The 24,244-nt window shown below is 37.3% G+C and overlaps 3 protein-coding genes across 7 annotated transcripts in view; 1 reads left to right on the top strand and 2 right to left on the bottom strand.

Annotated features, from left to right (window-relative positions):
- On the bottom strand, window positions 1–15,409 carry ankhb (ANKH inorganic pyrophosphate transport regulator b). Its single transcript, XM_082172688.1, has 12 exons — window positions 14,957–15,409; window positions 12,321–12,537; window positions 10,965–11,083; window positions 8,664–8,747; window positions 8,189–8,359; window positions 7,839–7,973; window positions 7,030–7,122; window positions 6,012–6,107; window positions 3,932–4,061; window positions 2,815–2,938; window positions 2,561–2,660; window positions 1–1,109 (listed from the first exon to the last, which is right to left on the bottom strand). The coding sequence occupies exons 1-12, from the start codon at window positions 15,050–15,052 to the stop codon at window positions 969–971; spliced, it is 1,506 nt and encodes a 501-aa protein (XP_082028814.1). The 5' UTR covers window positions 15,053–15,409; the 3' UTR covers window positions 1–968.
- Window positions 15,410–17,107: 1,698 nt separating this feature from the next.
- otulinb (OTU deubiquitinase with linear linkage specificity b) lies at window positions 17,108–22,433 on the bottom strand. Its single transcript, XM_082172701.1, has 8 exons — window positions 22,272–22,433; window positions 21,934–22,155; window positions 21,259–21,329; window positions 21,053–21,159; window positions 20,844–20,984; window positions 20,608–20,724; window positions 19,816–20,085; window positions 17,108–17,603 (listed from the first exon to the last, which is right to left on the bottom strand). Exons 1-8 carry the CDS (start codon window positions 22,337–22,339, stop codon window positions 17,346–17,348), a joined length of 1,254 nt encoding a protein of 417 aa, XP_082028827.1. The 5' UTR covers window positions 22,340–22,433; the 3' UTR covers window positions 17,108–17,345.
- Window positions 22,434–23,346: 913 nt separating this feature from the next.
- Window positions 23,347–24,244, top strand: part of amph (amphiphysin) — a 36,424-nt gene continuing 35,526 nt past the window's right edge. For 2 of the 5 annotated variants that reach the window (XM_082172625.1, XM_082172623.1), the window contains exon 1: window positions 23,351–23,741. In XM_082172625.1, coding sequence (XP_082028751.1) covers window positions 23,673–23,741 — 69 coding nt within the window. In that variant the 5' untranslated portion in view covers window positions 23,351–23,672. Of the gene's footprint in view, window positions 23,742–24,244 lie in introns of all 5 variants that reach the window. The other 3 variants (XM_082172624.1, XM_082172627.1, XM_082172626.1) reach the window with 3 other exon arrangements.

Here is a 24,244-nt window from a genome sequence, read left to right as displayed (position 1 = left end):
TCAGACTTTAAAGTACTTTAATATTTTCCATCACGAACATCCTGAGATACAAAATAAATACTTCAAACAAAACAAAAAATACTTCCAATAGACTTCATTATGAAAACACAGTCCAATTCGTTCTTTTCATACAATATACAGAGTTCACAACATCACCCATACAAAATGTATCATATTTTATACACCTACAACATATGGTATGTATATTTAAAAAAATAGGTCCTCTAGATGACCCATAAACTCCAACCATTTGTCACTCTGAAACTGTTGTTTTCTAAGATGCCCATCAAATTCATTCTCAATTCCAATATAAATATGTATATATATATATATATATATATATATATATATATATATATATATATATATATATATATATATATATATAGCCTCTGTTGACATTTGAGTTGGTCCTTGAAACTGTGCAGTAACACAGGTCACTGCCCCTGAACCTCAAAAATCTTATCAAGTCTGTCCTTTCTGTGAAATAGTAGAGGTAAAGAAGAAGAAGGAACAGGAAATACATTCCAAGCGAATGATGTAACTCCATTTAGCATAGTCTTTCCTTTGAAATGTGTAGGACGGCAGCACATTAAAGATCAGCATACAGAAAAAATAAGTTAATGCACAACACTGCTTTGGTACAAATTAATATCTTCACTGTCCTGCATCAGAAGAAAAAAAAAAATCTCCTGACGGCAGCTGGAAGACGCATGTATTCATTTGTATGTCTGCGTGTGTACTGTAACAAAGATATGCTGCAGCGGACACCTGAAGTCTTCATAACTGATATCTAAATCTCCCTCTGTGTTTATTTAAACTGTGCACATTTAAAAGTGAGCTGCGCTCTCGCTTCGGCAGGAGGGAAAGGGCGGCAGCAGGGGACAGTAAGCAATAGGTACACTGCCCGAGAAAGCAAGAAGGCCCTGATTCCCACAATGCATCCTGCTCAGCCTAGAATCCACAGCTCAGTCTTCTTCCAGCTCTTCCTCATCCTCTTCTCTTAACTCCACGATGTCGTCCATGCGGCCCCCGGCCCTGACCTCGTTCATGGGGGCAGAGTCCTCCCCGTCAATGGTCATGTCTTCATCTGAGTCTTTCTTTTTCTTCTGTGTGGGCAGAAAGTCATTTTACCCCAACGCACTGGGTTTCATTGATTAAAAACGAGCAGAACCTATTTATGTTTAAAGCATTCATAAGCCATCCTTACATAATTTGTCATCAAACTGAATGTGACATTTTATGATAGAATGGTTTACAAAGGTTTTACAATGAAATAAGTGATGCAGAGTTTGTAAAAGGTAACACTTTGCAATAAGGTCTCATTTGTTAACATTAGTTAATGCATTAACTAACATGAGCTAACAATAAGCAATATATTATATACAGCATTTATTAACCTTTGTTAATAATGCTACTTTAGTTTAACTCTTTTTATTGGTGTTTTGTTAATAATGCTACTTAATAAAAATGTTCATGTCCGTTCACAATGCATTAACTAATGATAACAGATACAACTTTTGATCTTAAAAATGTATTAGTAAATGTTTATTTCGCTTATTAACATTAGCTAAGATTAATAAATGCTGTAGTAGTATCTTTCAGTGTTATTTCATGTAATTAACTAATAAAACCTTATTGTAAAGTGTTACCATGTAAAATTACAATTTAATTTACAAAACAAGAATGGAGCATCTTGTGCCACTAAATGGGGTATGTTGGGAAATAGAGATGAGAAACCACATAGGATTTAAAAAAATAAGAGTTTTCATTCATGAAATAATAAAAATGTAAAGAGTAATGTACAATACTGTTCAAAAGTTCGGGGTCGGAAAGATCTGTTTACTCTCTTTACTTGCCAAGGCTGCGTTTATATGATACAGTAAAAACATTAATATTGTGAAAAATAACTGTTTTCTATTTTAATATATTTAAAAATTTAATTTATTTCTATGATGGCAAAGCTGAATTTGAAGTACATGATCCTTCAGAAATTATTTTAATATGCTTATTTTCTTATAATCCACATTGAAAACAGCTGCTTGATATTTTTGTAGAAACTGTGATACATTTTTCAGGATTATTTGCTGAATAAAAGTTGAAAATAACAGAATTTAAACCTGAAAACTTTTGCAACATGTTAAATGACAAACTGATATTTATGGGGGAAAGTCCTTGTTCTTAAATCTACCTTCATGATATAGTTGACCCTTGTCTTATACATCAGTGTGGTTTTATTGTGTTTACTTGTTCAGCCTAAAGTTTAACTTGGAAGACAGAATAATCCTTCTTGAATTTTGAAATGAGCATACAAAATCACTGCTAGAGAAAACACATTGATGTAACTGGACTGGACTTTATTTATTGAAATAACTACCCTCAGTCTCCTGTGTGTGTGCTTATAATCCACAATACACTATTGGAATGAACATGTCTGGAGATTCATGGCCATTGTGTTATTGCAGAACTGAATATTTATTGCTTTTTTACTGTATTAACTAATCAAATAGAAAGCAACTTTAATCATCAGAAAAACCTACAGGCTTCAGTGTTATTGTACCTGTTTTCGGTAGACATAGCATGCTGCGATTGCAACCATAGTAGACTCCCCAAGGAAACCAGCCAGCAGAGATCCAACACCGAGTGTGGCCCCATGTACCCTGCACAATTTGAGCATAAAAAGCTTTCTAACAAACTCTAATACATTTTAATATACAATTTATAAGTCTGATGCACTAAAGTACAGCAATTAGTAATATGTATGTTTCAGGTTTCTACTTGGTACTGGTGTAGAATCAAGCAGAACACACTTACCCCATGTAAGGCAGCACTACGAGACTGGTGATGAGGACAATGATGCGGAGGACAGAGCTGGGTGCCAGGACAAAGGTTTTCTTCAGGGTCATGAGCCAACCAGTCAGGTGAGCACGAATCGTCACTGATGATAAAAAACAAAAGAGGATTCAGTTCATGCAAATTAGGTCTCAAGCAATCATGTGAACATGTTTTACATGCCAGTGATTGCTTGGCTATCAGTATTGTTATATCATAAAAGTCAAGTACAATAAAATTCGAAGGTACTTTGAGCTTTCATTGTGATTCTTTCTCTTTCAGTTTCTGTAAGCCTGGAGCATTGTAACTGAAGCATGACCTTTGCCTTTTCAAATGGACATTTTTTTAAAGAGCAACTGGTCCCCCTAAGACCATCTGTCCATTTGATGATGCACTGCACATCAGACCCTAGATCAACCATTTTTGTTTGTCATGAGAAGGCCGTTGGAGAATTTGCAGCTACAAGACTTTACAGAAAGTTCTGCAGATTTAAAAAGAATTTGAACATGGGTCATTCACAAAGTTCAATATACACTACTGTTCAAATGTTGGGGTCAGTACCATTTTTCCAAGAAATGAATACTTTTATTCAGCAATGACGCATTCATTTGATCAAAAGTGACAGTAAAAGACATTTAGGCATGGTTTCACAGACAGGGCTTAGATTAAACCAGGATTAGGCCTTAGTTCAATTAGGGCATTTAAGTAGCTTTTATAAACGTGCCTTAGAAAAAAACATTACTGGTGTTCATCTTGAGACACAACAATGGCACTGACATATTTTAAGATATCTCAGTGCCAGTTGCTTTCAGTTAAAACAGCGCAAACATGCATTTTAGTCTGAGACTAAACATAAGCCTTGTCTGTGAAACCAAGGGTTATAATGTTATAGAAGATTTTTTATTTCAGAGAAATGCTGTTCTTTTGAACTCTCAATTTATCAGATATGGTATATCCTGAAAAAATCCCTTTGGATCGTAAATCGCTTTGGATAAAAGTGCCTGCTAAATGATTAAATGAAAATGTAAAATGTATCATGGTTTCTCAAAATTGTGTAAAATGTTTGTGTCTTTATGGAAATTTACTAAAAGTGCAATACCTGGAATGGGAAAGAAGGAGAAAATCCGTAATGGGGCGATACACAGCTCAGCAAAGGCATGATCTACTCCTATGATATCCACCAGGATCCTCTCAGAAATGTGTGGCGCCCAGAACACCACAAAACAGAGCTGCACAGAGAAAGACAGACTACCTGAAAGGGACTATATAGAAAATCTCACACATAGCATAACATAACATAACATAACATAACATAACATAACATAACATAACATAACATAACATAACATAACATAACGTTACAAAATAGGACAAAGTCAATAAATAAAATAAAATAAAAATAAAATAAAATATTCACTCACAAACCATCAATCAAACTATACTTTAGTAATTATACTTTAGTAAAATATAAAGCAGTCGACAAGGGCAAAAAAAAAAGTGTATTCCTGGTTATTTCTGTGAAAAGGCACCCTGATGGTACTGGTTATCTAGCGGAATGTAATATAGTAGTATGCATGTTAATTTTAGAGCCAGCACACATCCTGTTAACACAGCTATCAAAACACTATCATTTACACTCATAAGTGTTTATATCTATCTGGGTGGAGAAGAGCATTTGAAATGTGGTTTACAGTACTAGAATTAGAAGCGTATGCACAGATATGTATGGCCAGACATGTTGGCACATGGAGCTGAGAGCAGATCTCAACACTTGCTACAACTCCTTAAAATCAATAACACAAGCCAACCATCAATGATATTTAATTAACAATAAAGTCCAATGGGGAAATTTCTAAGCAAAATGTTGATATAAAATCTAGATGCCTTTGAATTAAAATGTAAAGAAACCATAGTATTCATCCATAGTGGTGCATTCATGCAACATTTCAGTGAAGAAGCCATATAAGACTTACATAAGAGATTAAACAGAAGCCTTGCTGTACTAATGACAGACTCATACTCATTCAGTTATGATTCTCCCTCCACATCACTGACAGAGAAGTGAAATTATGGAATAAAAATGATCACCGTAGTGAAATACTAAGCAGGCTTTTATCTAGGTCAGGGAGGAAAGATATGACCCGGTTACAGAAGCAGACAGCATCAATTAATCATTTAGCCTGACTCTAAAGGTACTCACAATAACAAAACACAATATCCCTAATGCACTCCTTGCGGCTTTACAACTGTGTTTAGTAGCTGAATAAGAAGCCTTTGGATTTTTGTCTATTGCATTTTAAATTCAGGGGACAAATGGAAGAATAAAGTATATATAAAATATAATTTTACTGATTACGCTATGTTGGTTTATATATTATACATGTAGACAAAAGGCAGTAAAGTAAAAAAAACAACAACAAAAAAAAACCACCAACTAAGTGCGCTGTAGCCAGATTTAACTACTGATTAGACATTACCCTATTTAGGGTGACCAGACGTCCCGCTTTCAGCTCTATTTTTAGTGTCCCGACTTAGGAAAAAATCTTGTTTTGTCCCGTATTACTTCTTCACAATTACCATCCAATCACAGTTCGTTATTGAGTAAACTTGCAGTAAGTGAAGGCGGGATATTAGAGAGCGCAGAGAAGATCAAGTCAGATGTGAAGATGTCAAAGAAGCGTGTGTTTACATTTAATGAGGATCTTCAAAAAGAGTTTAACAAGTTATTATGCGCAGGAAGTTGTGAAAAAAAAGAACTCTTGGTATTGGGCTGAATGACGCCCACCAGATGCGCTCTTTCAGACAGAGCTCTTTCAAACTCTGCCTGAATTCAGTTCTCTTTGCGCCTGAATGGTCAAATACAGACACAGTTGTCAAAATGCCCATCATGTGGAGTATCTCACTTAAATAGAGTTAGTTAGTTCGCTTCATTTAAGCTGTAACTGACTGTACAGGATGTTTCATTTTCGTGCTTTCCATATATGGGCTGTTTTGATTGACAGATAGAAAGCTCCTCCTGATTGGCTAAACAAAAAATATGACTGCAGCCCACGGTCACAATAAACTCCCACAGCACCTTTAAAGTCCCTGAACTACAGCAGACTGCAGTTACCAAAATATGAAACAAGCGTTATTAAAGCCAGACGGAGAACAAAGATTGAGAATGTGGATAAACTTACTGTTATAGAAAGAGCCAAACAAACAAAAGTGAAGCGCTTGATGTCAGATTTTGTCACAACTGCACTGCTGCTGGCCAACTTGTTGCTCGGGTTATTCTAGAAAATGAGAAGAGAACAAAGACAAACAGCAGATGTGAGGAAACCAGTTCATTTCTTCTTTATAATGTACAATGTTTTGAGCATTTATAATGTACTCTATCATTCAAAAGTTTGGGGTCAGTAAGATAAAAAAAAGACACATGCCTTTGGTGTGAGAGACCCGGGTTCGAATCCACTGTGAGACACCAATGTGTCCCTGAGCAAGACACTTAACCCCTAGTTGCTCCAGAGGCGTGCGACCTCTGACATATATAGCAATTGTAAGTCGCTCTGGATAAAAGCGTCAGCTAAATGAATAAATGTAAATGTAAATGTAAATAAATGTAGCCTTGGTAAGCATAAGTGATCTTACTGAAAAACATTTCTTTTTCAAATCTTACAGACCTCTAACTTTTAAACAGTAATGTAGATCATCTTTATCCATTAAAAAAATGATCTACGGTTGGCCAGCCACCTGCAGCCAGAGAATGTCAACCCATTTCCTGTGGACTTCCTAATTATGGATCCTGAGTCCTTTTTCTTTGGGAAAATATCCATAAATAACACCACACCACTGTGCGCCTTTTTAATTACAGTCTCTGGGACTCTAGCTGCAGAACTATCTCCATGAACCCACTCTGTTTACCCAAAAAATTATTGCTTTGTCATAAAGTAGAACAAGATAATAAATATACTGCAGTATTAGCACGAAAGGTGGAAGATAGAAACTAATTTTGTCATCCCTTGAGACAAAGTTAGACAGTGTGGTATAAATTAAAATACTGCACACTGATTCCTTTAACTGATCGTTCAGGAAGAATACTGGGAGGAGATGATGAACTTAAGTATATATGCAGAGGATGATCAGCATTAAGCATTCTGCGTAGTGTATGTTTAAGGATTAAAAAAAATGTTAGTTGAAATAACAACAAACACTTACCTTGTCAAATGCAGGGTAAACAGCTCTGAGTTCAGTGAGCCAGCCATATGGCATGTGACCCACTGGATATGTTGCTGTGAGAACTGCAACAGCCTGGAAAACAACAGAAAGATGGTCACATTAAACACCCACAATCTAATCAGTTTATAATGAATGATTCTATAGCTGGGTAACGCAAAATATTTCTGACATCTAGGCACCAAACAACTAAAGCGACATTAAAACTTGTTTTGTCATTACAGTAATTGTTTAAACCTAGCTTTAAAAATAATGCAGGGGAAAAAGTGGTCAAGTTGGTCCATAAATGCAGCACTCAGGATGCAAAGACCCAGTTATCCCACTCTATGATGAAATGAGCACTATGAGATGAAATGAGTTTTATTATTATGTGTTATTTTAGTATTATTTATTTGCTATTACTGTATTTCTGTCATGACAATGACATGTCATGCTACCAAGTGAGTTAAGGACCTATCAGCCTGTGTTATCTAGAGTTTCATGTCAGAACTAGGTAGTATTAATATTTAGAATTTTTTTCATTTTAATTTTAGAATAATTTTATTCGTTTTTAAAACAATATTTATATTTAGCTTTAATGATTTTTTTTATTTCAGTTTTAGCCCTTCTCAGCATATTTTCATAGCAAAAAAATATGCTGAGCTGCTGAAGCCTGTCACTATGTATAGCTAATTTTAAATATTAGCAACATATTCTCACATATGCTGTATCTAAATGACTGAAAATAACGATTATGACTACAAGTTGATATTTAAATACTGTAAAGGCATCAGTGCTTTTGCCAGACTAACCTCTGTGGCAGCTGTGCTTCCTTTCAGATCCCGTGACACAAACAGATTGACGATGGGTCTGCTAATCCGCTGCGTAGCCAGGATAAGAGCCAACGGCCACCAAAAGCCTAGCATCTTTTTAATAGTGGCATCACCCTATTAAACAGAGGTATAAACAACACTAACATATCAATACAGATTGTCAGTATATAGCACACATTTGAAGGGGCAGAGCAAGGAGAAATGAGTATAGAAAACCAATAAACTGACCAATGTAGCTGTGATACTAAACTGAGAAGGACAATAGCAACAGATTTACACAATAAAATACCAGTTGGTTGAATTGGTGTAAAGAGAGTCAATGGACGTACCCCAACCTCTGGCCCACTGGAGTCAGGGATGTTGTCATGAACGGTCCTGTAGTACCCCAAACCAACGATGGTGAAGCGTACCAAAGCTCCCATATACAGAGAGAGGATTGGGATCAACAAGGGCTCCACACACTCCAGGTGACTGTGGAGCAAAATAGCCACAAATACAACCTAGAGAGAGAGAGAGAGAAAAAGAGAGAGAGAGAGATAGACTGATTATAATGACAGTGGTAAATATAGCCATTCTCATGACACATACAGACTATTATTAATTCAAACCCAAATACATGATAAATAACAAATTAAACCACGGCTATGAAGAGCATTGACATTATAGATAAACCCATTATATCACATTATCTCACCTTCAATTATCCTTTATACACAACCATATTCACATTCACAAAACATTGAAAATATAAACACTAACATATCAATACAGATTGTAAATATGCATCTGAAATCATGCACTTACCTGTGCAACGACATCAGAAATAGAGGCACATCCCACCAGGAGACTGTGCTTGTGCTTCAGAAGGATTCCAGCATGAGTCCAGGCCTGGAACCAGAGACAAGAGCTTATATCAACTGTCACTAATCCAATCCACTTTTTTTCCTGATGAGCCTACTGCGTTTTGGATTATAGAAGCCACTTCCAGTTTGGGAATGTTGCACTCAAAAAGACTGAGACAAACCAATTCAAATCATAAGGTTGCGCTACAAAAAAGCATGTACAAATGCACTACAAATAATCCTTATCCGTCAGTGACTAAATATGCTGCAAGATTTCTTTCATGTTCTATTTTCAGACGTCAGCTTGATATTTTTAATGTGAAATTGTCAGGGTTTTGTCACTTCTGTCTAGTGTATTTCTTGGTTCTGTGACAGAGCTCTGACACTCCTGTTTTGTCATGTCTCTCTTGTCTGTATGCCTTGTTACTGTACATGTGCGCGGCGTGGTGTTTGGATGATGTTCTCTTAACCGTATGTTGCACTTAAATATTCCAATCATATTTTAAGCAATTCAAAACCATCACGGTGAATAGTGTGCATCTGATGTGTCTCAGCTGACGGAAATAATCCATTATTCATCAGCTTTAATATATCGGCCCGATTTTTTCATTGGGATGATAACAATAACATTAAAAATGAAAATATATCAGCCGATACCGATATGGTGGCCCATATATTGTTGTGCATCCCTAATACAGTGCATTTGTTGTCTGTTCTATTCTCCCAATTTAATTTACGATATATCCAATGAATAATTCACTGGAATGTACTAAGAATCTCTCGTTTTTCTCCACAAATCCTCATGTCTCCTTCCAGGTTTGTTTTCACAAGGCCGAATTAAAATGTAATTGTCTCCCCTTTTCACTTCTAATCTTCTAATCGTCACTTCTTTTACACTTTTAAATTTCTATTTAATGTGTGATGGTTAGAGGGCGAGTAGGATAATGTCATCTCATTGTACCAGTTTTTTAAAATGCTTATTATTGCATCCATAGAGTGAACCTTTAACTGATTGTTTACAGTTTAACAGAAGATACTCCCATAATTTGTGCAAAGCATTATGGTGTGTAGGAAAAAGCTGGATACAATTCGTTACATATTAACAACCTATTAAGCAACCAAATAGCGGTTACATATTATATTAAATTGTAGGGTGTATTTTACTCATATAGTACTATATTGATGCATTTGCATACTATATATTTATGATAACATTGCAAAGCCATTAAAATAAACATTATTCATGACTCATGTAGTTTTATATTACAGTATCCACTACCATTCAAAATTCTTGAGTCTGATTTTTTATGCATTTATCTGATCAAAATATTAAAATTAACAGTAATTTTGTGAAATATTATTACACTTTAAAGTAACTGTTTTCTATTTTTATATATATGTGACCCTGGACCACAAAACCAGTCACAAGAGTACATTTTTTGAAATTGAGATTTAAACATCACCTGAAAGCTGAATAAATAAGCCTTTCATTGATGTATGGTTAGTTAGGATAGGACAATATTTGGCCGAGATACAACTATTTGGAAATCTGGAATCTGAGGGTCGAAAAAACATCAAAACATTGAGAAAAATCGCCTTTAAAGTTGTCCATTTATGTTCTCGCTTTTGCTGCATCCACTCACAAAAATATTTTTTTATATATTTACGGTAGGAAATTTACAAAATATCTTCATGGAACATGATCTTTACTTAATATCCTTATGATTTTTGGCATAAAAGAAAAATCGATCATTTTGACCCATACAATGCTATTGCCACAAATATATCTGTGCGACTTGTGACTGGTTTTGTGGTCTAGGGTCACATATTTCAAAATGTAATTTACTCCTGAATTTTCTATATAATTACTTCAGTATTGGTGCTCAAGAAACATTTCTAATTATTAGCAATGTCCTAAACAGTTTTGCTGCTTGGCATTTTTATGCATTTCCATTTGTTTATAAAAAAAATAGTTGGGTTCAATTTCTAGTCTAGAGACATAACACTTTATTAAACAAAACATTGCTGCAGTTTAACCTCCATTGAGAGGCACAGGACGTTCCGCGTGGGCTGTTATTTATCCAAAGGAGCTTGATGGTTTTCCAGATCTGAATATAGGCTCTGATGCCTGGCTGTACCACACGATTAAACACACATACTCTCTGCCCATCTGTGCCAGGCAGACGAGCCAGATCTGACGGTCAGAGCAAGAACTTATGATGACATTACGACCGAATATCTCCAGGGATGGTATGTCACTCACCATGGCGTCAAGTAAAGGAAAAGCAGCCAGATAGAGAAACGCCTTCCGGGTCTTACTCCCCACAGAATCATCCACATGATGCAGTTTGTTAATGATGTAATAGCCAAGATCTGTGTAGGCTAAACAAGGAAAAGTGATAAGATTAATTTGTATATTTATCAATAATGTACACAAATGACATGCAAGGACACAGAAGTTCTAATATTATATTATATTATATTACTCTGGGATAGGCATCCCTGTGACCCTACATAGAATAAGTTGTTTGGAGAATGGATGGATAATATAATTTAAAAAAATAACATGCAAAGACAGAAGTTCTCATGTCTCCCATGTCTTTTCCCTTTTTCTCAGTAATGTGTGCAGTGACGTGATCCACAGATGGATGACAGCTCTACAAAACTCAGTGACTGTGCAAATGGGCATAACATGTCTGAGACCGCACGCAAGATGATGGAGAGTGACCATGTTATGTTAACAGACTATAAGTTCTTCATTTAAAAGCACATCATTAAGTGCGGCAGACAGGTGTTGGCATAGTGGTTAAAAATGCATGCCCTCCTCCAAGAGGATGGTGGTTTGTATCCTATATCCCTCGAAGTTACCCTGGTAACATTCTTTCTTCATGCACTCATAGCAACTGTCATATGGGCACTGCGGAGCAGCTGAAAATGGCTCCGATTTTTTGCTTTGTGTGTAAATGACTATTTGTGTAAATGCAAATGAATTTGGGGTAGAGAAACTGACGTATTCAAGGTGAATATCCTTCATTCTTCTAGTAAAATGACTAATTACACTGTAAATTTAGACGGTTTAAAGACGATTGGACCGTTTTTAACCACAACCCACAAACTTAAGTATTTGTAATTTGGTAAATATGGGTGTCAAAACTTATTTCCTGCTGAGTAGGAGTGCAGTATTTTGCACAATTTGTTTAATGACAATATAATAATAGAGGATGAACGAAGATCCGAAAATAAATGGCAATCTACTACCCCCGTGAGTTTGGATAGTTTGTTTGAGAGAGGCCTCTCCATTCACAGGGAGTACACTGGACAGGCATGTAGTAACCTGGCAAAAAAGCCTTTCCGTCAACACAGCGGATGAACCGTGTTTGGAATATAATGTTCCTTTGTGCAATGACTTTTCCAGAGGATAGTTACATCTGCCTTCTATGAGTAGAGTCTGCATGATTAAGACCATTCGAGGTCCTTCTCCAGTCATAACACCGCTCACTAAGTCTACCATCATGACATATTTGTTTAGAAAAGTGCAAAACAAAACGGTGTGCCCTGTACATTTAGTACAAACTCATGCAAGAGGTGGAGTGAGGAAATGATAGACTGGCAGACTGACCAATGAGAGAATGGAAAATGATAGCCACGGTTCCTGCAGCGACCATACAGAGGACCGCCTTGGTTCTGTCCCGTTTGCTGTTGACAAACACCAGCCCTACGTTCTTGAAATCACTCATAGGGCCTGTGAAGAACTTCATGAGGGAGTAGGCCAGACCATAGCTGGCCAGCATTTCCACAGCATCCTTTTTGACTGCTGCTATTCCCCTGTTTAAAGCCTGTTTAGGAAGAGAGAGAAATTATAAAAATGTATCAGAAACACCATTTTTTCCAGCATTATATAAAAAAAAGAGGCTAGTAGAGTGATTAAAAGAATCCAGATTTAGTCACATTATCGATTTTCTAAAGTGGAGGGATGAATTGAAATGATGATAAACTATCACTCCTCATGGGATTCTTTAACACAAAGAGGGTTTTATACCCAAGATAAACAGTACTACCCCTGTATCAACTGACTAAATGCCTTTCATGGCATGTCCCCCAGAAAAGGAACTAAATGTGAGGACTGGTATTTGCTACGCTGGATAAGTTTGTGTTACACAGGACCGCTGGCTTCTCTCTCTTTTAAGCTGAATATGTGTAAAAAATAAAATAAAATAAACTTTAGTGTCACAATGCACCATGTGCTGCTAAATATCACAGTATAAAAGTCTGTAGACTGTCCAAACACTATCAAGGAACATTTCTAAGCAGAAAAAGGAAGAAGAGTTATAAGATTACGTTTATTCATGGACTTTTATTGAGATAAACACCTGAAAAGTGTGATTAGAATCAACAATGTAGTCTCAAACCTCTCAAAGAAAGTGGAGATAGAGTAACTCTAAAGTGTCTCAATGATAACCGACTTTATTGTGACAATAAAGCTGTAAAATATATCCAGAATATATCCCCGTCACATGAGAAGGTGATTTGTAAATGTGTCAGATGTCAAACTTGTTGGAAAATGCTGAGGTGTACATAAGTTCTACTTGCTCTTCAAGTTGTAGGTGTTACTGCACAATTAAATAACCATTGCTGTCCTGTCCTCGACTCTAACCTGGTGGCACCATTCTGTAATATTTACTGTTTAAGGAGAACATTGCTTATGTTTAAATCTTAAGATTTCGTTTGGATGAAACAGTAGATAATCAGTCACATAATTAATAAGCAGCAAGTCCTGTACAATAAGAGATAAAGTCAAAAGGACATTTTTTTCCTCCTTATCTGCTGCCTTCTTCTGACTCTCTTTGTCTGCCACTTCATCTCCAACGTCTTACAACAATGTGCAGAGAGATAATGGATGTCTGTTAATGTGGGCAGACAGGCTCTTAAGGTTCCTGCTCACATTTCTTCTTTCTGCTATAAGTGATTCTGAAAAATTTATTTTGTATCTAACAAAAACGAAAGGCAATTTTTCATTCCAGTTTTCCCAAAATCAAATGAATTCTTCAGTGTAGTGACTTGCATCCATCAAATTCATTATAATTTCAAAATGTTTTCATTTTATGATCTTTACTTACCAAAAAAATCATTTGTCAGCATGTTCTGAGGGATTGCATCAACACTCAACATTTCCTCATCAACTGTCAATTGCAACAGCTGGATCAACTGATATGGCCAATATGTTTCTAATAACTGATATTTAAAGCCAGTTTATAGATTTATTTCTGCTTTTTAATACAATAACTTTTCATTATACGACAACGCTAAAACAATATAAATATAATAAAAACATTTAACCATTATAATAATTATTATGTAATTGTTAAGCTACTGAACTGAATAGCATTTATTCTCCAGTGTGAAATGTGTAGCTTAACAATTACATAATTATTACAGTTTATTTAATTTCCATTTATTTTCCAGTGAAAAGTGTCAAAATCCAAACAATTATGAAATAATGCTATTCAATTAGCCTATTTTAAAACCCAATATCAAAACACCAATTATCGGTCTGTCTATAATGCCCTCAAACATTCAATAAAAAAAGTGATTGTGCACAAATATTTGAGTTGTACATGACCGTAAACATTTTAAATAGTGTGAACATTTTTTTTTTAATCTTAGGAACTCTTGATAATGAGAAAGACTTTCCAATGTGTAGAAATTACCTCGGGAAGAAACATAAGAGCGTCAAAATGAGATGTGAATTACATGAATAAAAGATTTGATCAGCCAAGGGTTTTTGTAGCTAACCCACTTAAACATGTAACGTTAGAGACTGCGATAAAATAAATAAATACTGTAAGCCGCAGTACATTTGTTAATCGTTGACAAAAACAAGGCCAGTTCACGCAGAGGTGAAAACAAAAATCAGCCCATCCAAAAGTGCACATTCATCTCTGACAGATTGCTTTTGCATTGTTCGGTGTGACACACGTTACTGGATGCGCTGTATGGCCAGCTGTTGACGAACACAGCTGATCGGCTCATGTTGTTTGTGATGATGCCCTGTTAACGAAGGGCCGCTGTTTGCCCGTTTCCTTACGAAATAAAAGCACATAACCTACGTTAACAACATACTATAACGTTACATGCGCGTGCCAGATAAACAGACCTCTTGAGAAATGCCATTGCTGCAGTGTTCAGCTCCGAGGATACACAACCAATCTTACGTCATGAAGTGCTGTTTTTAACGGACAATTCATTCACACTTACCTGTTCGCCGAGGTCGATGGCTATGTTGGTAATGGCCAGCGGCACCAGGAATCGGATGAGAGGCAAGTAGTGCGTGAGCGCTGGGAATTTCACCATGTTCGCCGGGAAGATAGCGGCAGCACTGCCAACATCAGCTGCTCGGTTCTGGAAGGATGAGAGGCCGGTCACCACCTGTCGCGTTCTGAGTGTTTTCTAGCAGAAATCCACCGAGATCAGGTCCGTCCCTGCCCTCCTACACAACAACAGCATCATAAACAATGTTCTGGTGCATGGGAAAATAGGAGGGTCACCAGAAATTTCTGCTGACGGCTTCTCCATTGTTCACCCATCAGTGGAGAGGAAAAAGATGCATATAATCGGCCGCGGCGATTAAGTGCGGCACAAGCCATACATGGAGTCGCTCGGCCAGCCGCTATTCTGCTGTAGATGGCCACTCTGTTTACTGTACTTAAATCATCGTCCTTCCTTAACAACACGTGGGAGATGGTCGCTGCATAAAAGCCACTCCTCTTCTAAACGTCACCTACTGCGTGCAGGGACACATACACTGCTGAACAACACACACGGATGTCCAAAATTGAGTTCATTCTCAGATAACGGCTTAATGCCGGAGAGGTCTGGGCACTGCACAACAAGGGGATGAAATGGCCGTCCTCGTCTTTATTTCTTACCTGGCTGGCTGCATGTAACATGTTAATTTGACCTGAAATGTTAGCGCAAAAAAATAAATATCGAATTGAGACGTAGACATTTTAAAAACAAAAATTTAGTGTCGCAAAAATCTCAGTGAAAACCGAACATCTTATTTGTCGACCAGCAGGTGGGGCTGCGGAGCGGGCAAGTCTTGTGAGAAGCACTGCTGTCGGTCAAACTGGCAATTAAAGGGACCGTTCACCCACAAATCAGAATCATGCACACATATCATATCTTTATGACTGTGACCGACATCTCCTTTTGTGCTCCATGTGTTTACTCCTACTCCTGTAGAGAGAGAAAGTATCACATCTGCGCAGCCCAAAATAAACTTTTGTTACAAATGCAACTAGCAAAAATATAATTTTCATTCAAATTAACAAATATTGAATAGCTCAATAATTTCCAAACCATGGGGGCTGGGGCCCACTAAGGGCCTCAGCAAACCTCCAAGGGGGCTAAAAGATGCCTTAAAAATATTTAAACTAATAAATTATTATTAATATAGACCAGTCCTGTTCCTGTATATCTACCTACCAGCAGAGTTCAGATCCAAATACATGTCTGTAAATATCAAGTGCTCCCAAGTATAGGTCTCTGCAGGACAGTAATAGCAATTACCAGATCAGTGGGCGAGGCCATAAACAGAGGGGCATTTTCAGTGCTCCTGAAGATGTTAATTAACATATTACATTTGCAGGGAGGTAGATCTCCAGGAACAGGATTGGAAACACCTGATATAGACCATATTAGGCTACTTCTGCATTGCATTGGTTCCCATTAATCACAGGACTTATTTTTTTCAAGCGCAGATTGACTTGGCCAGTCAGAAATATACTGTATGAAGGTGCTTGTAAAACATGCTCCAAAATATTTTATAGATTTTCTAATGATAATTCTTTGGCACAATAAAATGTAAACCATACAAGATCAAGAGATGCTGCTTTTAGCCATTATGCTCACAAAACCTGAAACCATTGACAGATTAAAATCAGAAAAGATTCCTGCATTCACAAATGTCTAAATCATCTCTTGGCATTTCTTTACTCTTTCATCATGACATTTCATTAAAAAGTTTCAGTGAACAATTAATTTGAGATGGAGGCGGCCTGTTGTAATGCTGCATGCATCCTTCATCAGATGCTTGTAAATTATTGAGCTGTGGCCATTTCTCATTTCCTGCCCACGCTGTGAGTACATTGCTCTTCAAAGTAATAAATGGCCAGACCGTTAAGATGACGTCATCTGAAGAAGGCAGTACAAGAAGATATAGAAACTAGTGGAAGAACACAGAGATCTTAAAACAAATGGGACACTAAACTAGCTTAATGTAATACCTACAAATCTAGAAAAGCAAAAGTCTAGATGTATGGTTAAATTTTTATTGTAATTAAGCAAAGCAATAATTAACCTTATAAACTAATGAAAATCATTTAAAAAAGAATCTCCCATCCCAGCTGGAGGTGCAGCTATGTCTCATATAACCACTGCAAAGATTTATTTAGAAATGCATCCTTTTATCCAAAATTACATTGGTAGCAGAATAAGGATAACAAATCTTTACATTTATCAAAATGAAAACAAGAAAGGAAAAATTATCCCAAAACAGAAATGCAAGAACTGCGATGTGGAAAGCACAAAGGATTGTACAGTAACTCCTGAGTTCTGTAGATTGTGTGTGATTGCCGTATACTCTTTAAAGATGCGTAGTTATGTTTGATTGTCCATCTGAGGGTTGATTCCACTTTGGCCTACCGCGTTCATCAAATTTGGAGGACTTTTTGGGTACGAGTGCATTGTAGTGTCTGTCATCTTCTGTAATCAAGCATAGAGGAGGCCAGTCTTCCCTGTGGTCATTCGGGTAGTATGTGATAAACTCTTCTGTGTCACACTTATACAGCCGAACGACCCGGATCGTCTGTTGAAGGGAATGACCCAGGAGGCACATCTCCACCTAAACAACATACATGAATTAAATGCAGCTGCAAAATTCCTCAAAAGAAAGCATAAATTGGATCACATTTCTCCATTTTTGAACTCACTGCATTGGCTACCTGTGCATTTTAGAATTGAGTTTAAAATTCTTCTTTATGTTTTTAAATCCTTAAATAATCTGGCACAGAGCTAATTGTCTGAGCTACTCTGTCCATAAAATCCCACCTGAAATCTGAGGTCTGGTAATAAGAGACTTCTATCTTTCCCCAGATCACGATTAAAGCATAGAGGAGAGCCTTTGCTATTGCCGGCCCTAGGCTGTGGAACATCAGATCCGCAGTCTTTAACTGTTTTTAAATCTTCTCTTTAAACCTACTTTTTTTCCTTAGCTTTTAATTCATTGTGATCTTCTGTCATGAATGTGTGGTTTGCCCTTGTCTCTTTATCTTATGTTTTGTTCAGCACTTTGATCAACCATGTTTGCTGTTTTTAAATGTGCTATATAAATAAAAACACACTTGAAACTTAAAGGTCATCATGACATCACTGTGATTCAGAAACATGTTTTTTCCTATCACTGCTACGCTGATGACACACAACTCTACCTCTCATTCCAGCCTGACGATCCGACGGTAGCTGATCGTATCTCAGCCTGCCTGACAGACATTTCTGGCTGGATGAAGGACCATCACCTTCAACTAAACCTTGCGAAGATAGAGCTACATGTGGTCCCGGCCAACCCAACACTTCATCACAACTTCACCATTCAGCTAGGCTCGTCATCCATAACTCCATCAAGGTCAGCCAGGAACCTTGGAGTTGTAGTTGATGATCAATTGAACTTAACACATTGCTAGCACTACCCGGTCATGTAGATTTGCCTTGCACAATATTAGGAGGATCAGGAACTCCAAGCGCTTGTATTATCCAGACTGGACTTGTAATACTCTTCTGGCAGGTCTTCCGGCTTGCACTGTCAAACCTCTGCAACTGATCCAGAATGCTGCAGCCAGAGTGGTCTTTAACAAGCCGAAGACAGCACACGTCACACCTCTCCTCACAAAATTGCACTGGTTGCCAGTTGCCACTCACATCAAATTCAAGTCACTGATGTTTGCCTACAGAACAACCACTGGCTCTGCTCCCTTTTATCTAAACTCATTACTCCAGACTTACGTGCCATCCAGAAGCTTGCGTTCTGCAAGTGAACGTCGCCTCGTGGTGCCATCTCAAAAAGGCACAAAATCTCTTTCTCGGACCCTTACCATGACTGTTCCCTGCTGGTGGAATGACCTGTCTAACTAAACCAGAGCTGCTGAGTCCGTAGCCACTTTCAAGAAACGGCTGAAGACGCATCTTTTTTGGCAGCACTTGATCCAGTAATACTAACACTTTCTCTTCTATTTCTATTTAAAAAAAATAAATACAAATATTACATGCACTGCGTTAGATTAAACTGAGAAGGGTCATAGCACTTGCATATTGTCGTCCTACTGTTAGTTTAACTGCTTCTATTGTTCTCATTTGTAAGTCGCTTTGGATAAAAGCGCCTGCTAAATGAAGAAATCTAAATGTAAATGTAAAGGTAGGGTAAACACTTTTTGTTATACTAGTTGAAACGCTCATCACATCTTAACAACAATCAATAATAGAAGTGGTCTAAATATTATAACATCTATATCTACTGTGGAAGTCTCAGGACCAAAAAAATTTCATCCAATCTTTGCATTCAGTCTGAACCCTACGCTGCCCTACCTGCCAGTCAACATATGCATTTCCATACCTCCGCGCACCCTGCTCGCGCAGACATCACACGTCATCAGCGCATTTCATGCTATGCAGAGTTGTAGACAGTCACAGAGCGCCAAAAACAAACAGTAGCCGCCTTTTACAGTTCCTCCTGAACCAAAACAATGTGCTTATGCTGCGTTCACGCCATGTCGTAGACCCAGACCTGTTCACATCCTCAGACTTGGATTTATCAACACTATCAATGCCCAAATGAATCGGCAGCATTCAGGTGGTACAAGTAAGAGCTCTGTAAGTTGTTTACGTTCATTATTATTGTAATGTTATGTGCTTCGAGACATGATCTCATGCTTTCAAAGCTAGCTTGCTACTGCTAGCCTCTCCGAAATTGCTATCCCTACCTTTCAATGACAGTATTATAATAACAGTCCCTAGTATTTATTATTCAATCATGACTGGTCCAGAATCAAATTTTTGCTAACCTGTTCCAGCCCACCACTGAATCCTACATGTCTGAGATGGTTGGTGAGGAAGGTCTTGGGGCCTTTGGACGAGTCACGAGCAAAGAGGAGCCAGCAGAACTCTGGTACGTCAGAGCCCTTCTCCATATCTGAGTGCAACTGAATGGCAGTCCTCAGCATCAAGAACTTCAGCGCTTCCAGAAGCTCATACTCCTCATCATGACCTCTGAACACCTGCTGGCACATGCGCTCCCTCTCTTCAAGAGTTTTACACTCAACAGCCTCTTGCCACTAAAGCCAAAGCAATAAAATATTATTAGCAGACTTATTGATCAAAAATTACATTAAAGACATTTATCATGTTACTAATTATTTCAATTTCAAATGCTGTTCTTTTGAAATTTATATATTTATCAAAGGATCCTGAAAAAACATGTATTGCGGTTTCCACAAAATATTAAGCCGCACAACTGTTTTTAACATTGATGACAATACGATTTTTTTCTTGAGCTCCAAATCAGCATATTAGAATGATTTCTGAAGGATCATGTGACACTGAAGACTGGAGTAATGATGCTGAAAAAACTGCTTTGCCGTCACAGGAATATATATATATATATATATATATATATATATATATATATATATATTTAAATATATTAAAATAGAAAACAGGTACATTTAACTGTAATAATATTTTACAATATTACCATTTGTTTCTGTATTTTTGATCAAATAAAAAATACAGCATTTGTGAGCATAAGAGACTTAAATATTCATACATAAGCAATGGAGAAAAATAACAAAAGTAACCTTTTTCTTCAGTAATTCCAGACATAGTTCAAGATGCTGTACTGTGCTCGTCTTGCTTTCAAATGGAAACTGCCACTCCTTAATAAAATCCTTATCAGAATGCATTTCTTTTGGCCACTATAACAAGACATTCATAATGCACCAAATTAGTTTAACACATAATAACATTCTATATTAATATGCTGTAGGGATGTAATAAGGATGCCTAATGTCTAAACACAATAAAGCTAAATTACCTTAATGATGTCAGAGTCATGTAACCAGGCAGGAAGCTGTTTGGATTGGCTGAGCACCTGGAAGAGTGTCGCCCTCAGGGCACAATAGTTATCACCTCTTACTATGCATAGATTGAATTCACTGGCTATTGCTTCATAACCCTGAAAAAGATGCGGATGAGAGCAGGCTACTTTAATAAACACAGTATGTGTGAGAGAAGACGACTCACCTTTCGGATAAGCTGACTTTTAGTGGTATTGCCTTTCCATTCTCTCTCGCTGTAGGTTTGAAGATCCTCGGCAGCTGACACACTGCTCTGGGCCTCACCAACAGCCACTGATGGGAATAAAGACACCTCTAGCTCAGACAAAAACAACCTCACAGACATATCTCCAACATTTGAATACAGATTGAACATTCAGAACTGGCCACTACCTGACTTTGACTGGTGCTTCTCCAGCAGTTCTTGTACTATTTCCTCTTCTCCTCTGTACAGGTCCACCTCACTAAGAAACAATAAGACTCACTGCAAAATGGTGCATAGTAACTTTAGTCACTTCCTTAATCTAGTAAACGGTGCATAATATTTGTCACGTAACCATATCTTTTATGGTCATACATCTCTCCTGCATGTGATTGAGTGATGCGGAGAAAAGTGATTAAACACTGTTCTTGCGTGTCAAGTTACATTTTCTACATACCAAGAAAAAATTATTTTATGTCAAAGCAAACTTTACCTGGTCTAAAAATCTATATTGTACATATTAGTGAATTTTCATTGTATAAAACCATGTTAATTATTTGACCAAAGATTAGCTATTAATATAAATAAGCATTTTACCAAAACTAAAAGTGATAGTGAGTTTTTTTTCTTGATATCCAAATGTAAAATTTGAAATGTAAATTAAATGTAAATGTATTCCCAAATGATTTGTCTTTCTCCTTGACATGACAAAGCTAGTTCAACCACAATTTCACATGACAGTAGACATCCAGAATTATCCTTAGGAGTATTCATTTTATCTTCTGTAATTTATCTTTGACTTGAGGAGTACTTTACACAGCCATACTGCACTGCATTGAATCAGCTGAATTGACAGGAAGAATTACCCTTTTTCAGCTTCAGCAGGCCTTGATGTCTTCATCAGATGTTGCTGGGATGAATTACTGTCACTATGAGTAGATTTGGCCTCCTCCTGAGCAGGTTTTTGCATACTACGGGTAGATTCAGAGCTTCTCTCAGGTCCAGGAGAATAAGCATCCTTTCCAGCAGCCCGGCCCTTCACTTCTGCTTTCTGACCTTGAGTGCTCGGTGTCGATCTAAGAGACCAGCTATGTCCAACATGAAATAACATATGCTTAGATATAAAATGTTTACAATTGACAAATATTAAAATAACTTTCAACTTGCAATAAAAAGAAATAAATAAATCAGGGCTATGGCATACCAATGAATCTTTTTGGATTTTTTACTCTGACTCTTTTGGCCAGAATCAAACTTTGTTTTTTTGTTCATGGTTTTGACTTGGTCAGTTTGGCGATTCTGCACATCCTTCGTACCTGAATCATAATGACGCAGGGAGGTCCAACCTGCATCTCTGCATGGTGGGCTGATGCAGATGGGAAATACAAATAAATACTAAATATCAAACGTGAAGGTTGAAGGTGACTACCTTACTTTTGCGCACTTCTGCACATCACAATGCAAACAAACAGAAACACTTCCGCATTCAATAAGATTCCACAATATCATCAGTGACATTACCATTCCAAATAGCAAATAATAATTATTATTGCAACGATTTACTAACCACACTCAGACAAAACTGCCAAAAAGGCGCTTGTATTTAACTTACCTGCCTTTACTGTCCTCCCGAACGGGGACTATACAGAGCCTACAAATACTTCCGGTGAATGAGGGATTAAGGGAAATGTAGTTTTCCGGAAATTCCGGAGCGCAGCCGCTTTGTGTTGGCATGTCCGCTTATTTTAAGCGTATTACAGCATAATGTGGCATGTTTGGTCTTGTTGGTGTTCGGTCACCATAGCTTAATAAAATATGACCGTTTTATCGGCATTTAGTGGAAAATATCTCAGAATGGTGTTCCTCCTTTTCTGGTAACAGTTTAAACATTTGCTGTAATATATATATATATATATATATAAAGTTATACATAAATAAGCCAATATACTATTGGGGAATTGTATCAGAGAACACCAAAACAAGTTGCCTGTTTTTCAGATCAGGTATCGTAGAGCCGTTAAATAAATACACTACTTTTTTCATCCACTAGATGGCAGCATTTAGTTTATTCAGAATTGTTGTAGGGCAGGCTATAGAATTTCCAATAGTAGGCCTAATGCATAAAAATAGGGGATCCTTTATATTATCTAGCCTAGCTACTGCATTAAGATAAATGAAACATTAGAAATAAAAAAGGGAACAGAGAAATGCAATTTATTAACATTTCTTAATAAATAAAAAATCGGGTGGTGAATGTGACAACACTGCGCCTGTTTTGCCTTCGCCATCAAGGTGTCATCAAAAGTAGGCAACAGATTGGAGCGTGAGCAAAAGAGTGTAAGATACAAGCAACCACAAGAGATGCAGTAGAGCACATTACTTGCGACGCACATTTACCACGTGCCAATATTATAATGTTCACCTAAAAAAATAACGATGAATTTGTCAAACATATTTGATATCCAACATCTTAATATTGACGAATAGTTGGTGAGGGTTCTCTGTGTCGCGCGCTGTGGCTTTAAATGTCGCTCCTCCCCCTTCGCTCTCCTCTGCTCTGGAGGTGCTGAAACGTCGCCTTTCTCGTCTCAGAGCACTAGCAGCCATGGCTGAAATTAAGACGGGCATATTTGCCAAAAACGTCCAAAAGAGGCTCAGTCGGGCACAGGAAAAGGTATGGGTCTAATTATGTTCTTATTTGTGATGGATCAAAAAATTACTTGATTCTTAGAGGACGTTTGATAAAGCAAAAGGCAGCATTTTGTCTTCGTGGAGCTGTCCAGCAGATGCTCCGGGTAGGGGAAGGGGATTCAGGTGTGCGATTGAACCTGAAATATTTTAGGTTAGAGGAAAATGCGTTTTCATTTGTCCTGTCTCACATGCATAGTTTACATTTTCAGTGCATCAGAACTTCAACATCATTGCTGGCGTCAGAAATGCGCAGACTGCAATCTTAGCCAGCACTGCCATTTAAAAGCGACTATGAGAAGCTTTCCATGACTGAAATCCCACTTAAACCTTCGAGGAATTATTATACTTTGTGGCCTAAATATATTATGTGCCTTCTTTTCGGAGAAAGGATTGATCTCAGTTTGAAAACCTTGTATGACTATAGATTATAATGTGTCACTGACACGTATTATTGTAGCCCATGTCATAGTGCCTAGCTATTCATTC

Source organism: Leuciscus leuciscus (genome assembly GCF_965113295.1).
Source record: "Leuciscus leuciscus genome assembly, chromosome: 6".
In the NCBI taxonomy this organism is placed as follows: Eukaryota; Metazoa; Chordata; class Actinopteri; order Cypriniformes; family Leuciscidae; genus Leuciscus; species Leuciscus leuciscus.
This window is presented reverse-complemented; position numbering and strand designations above follow the sequence as displayed.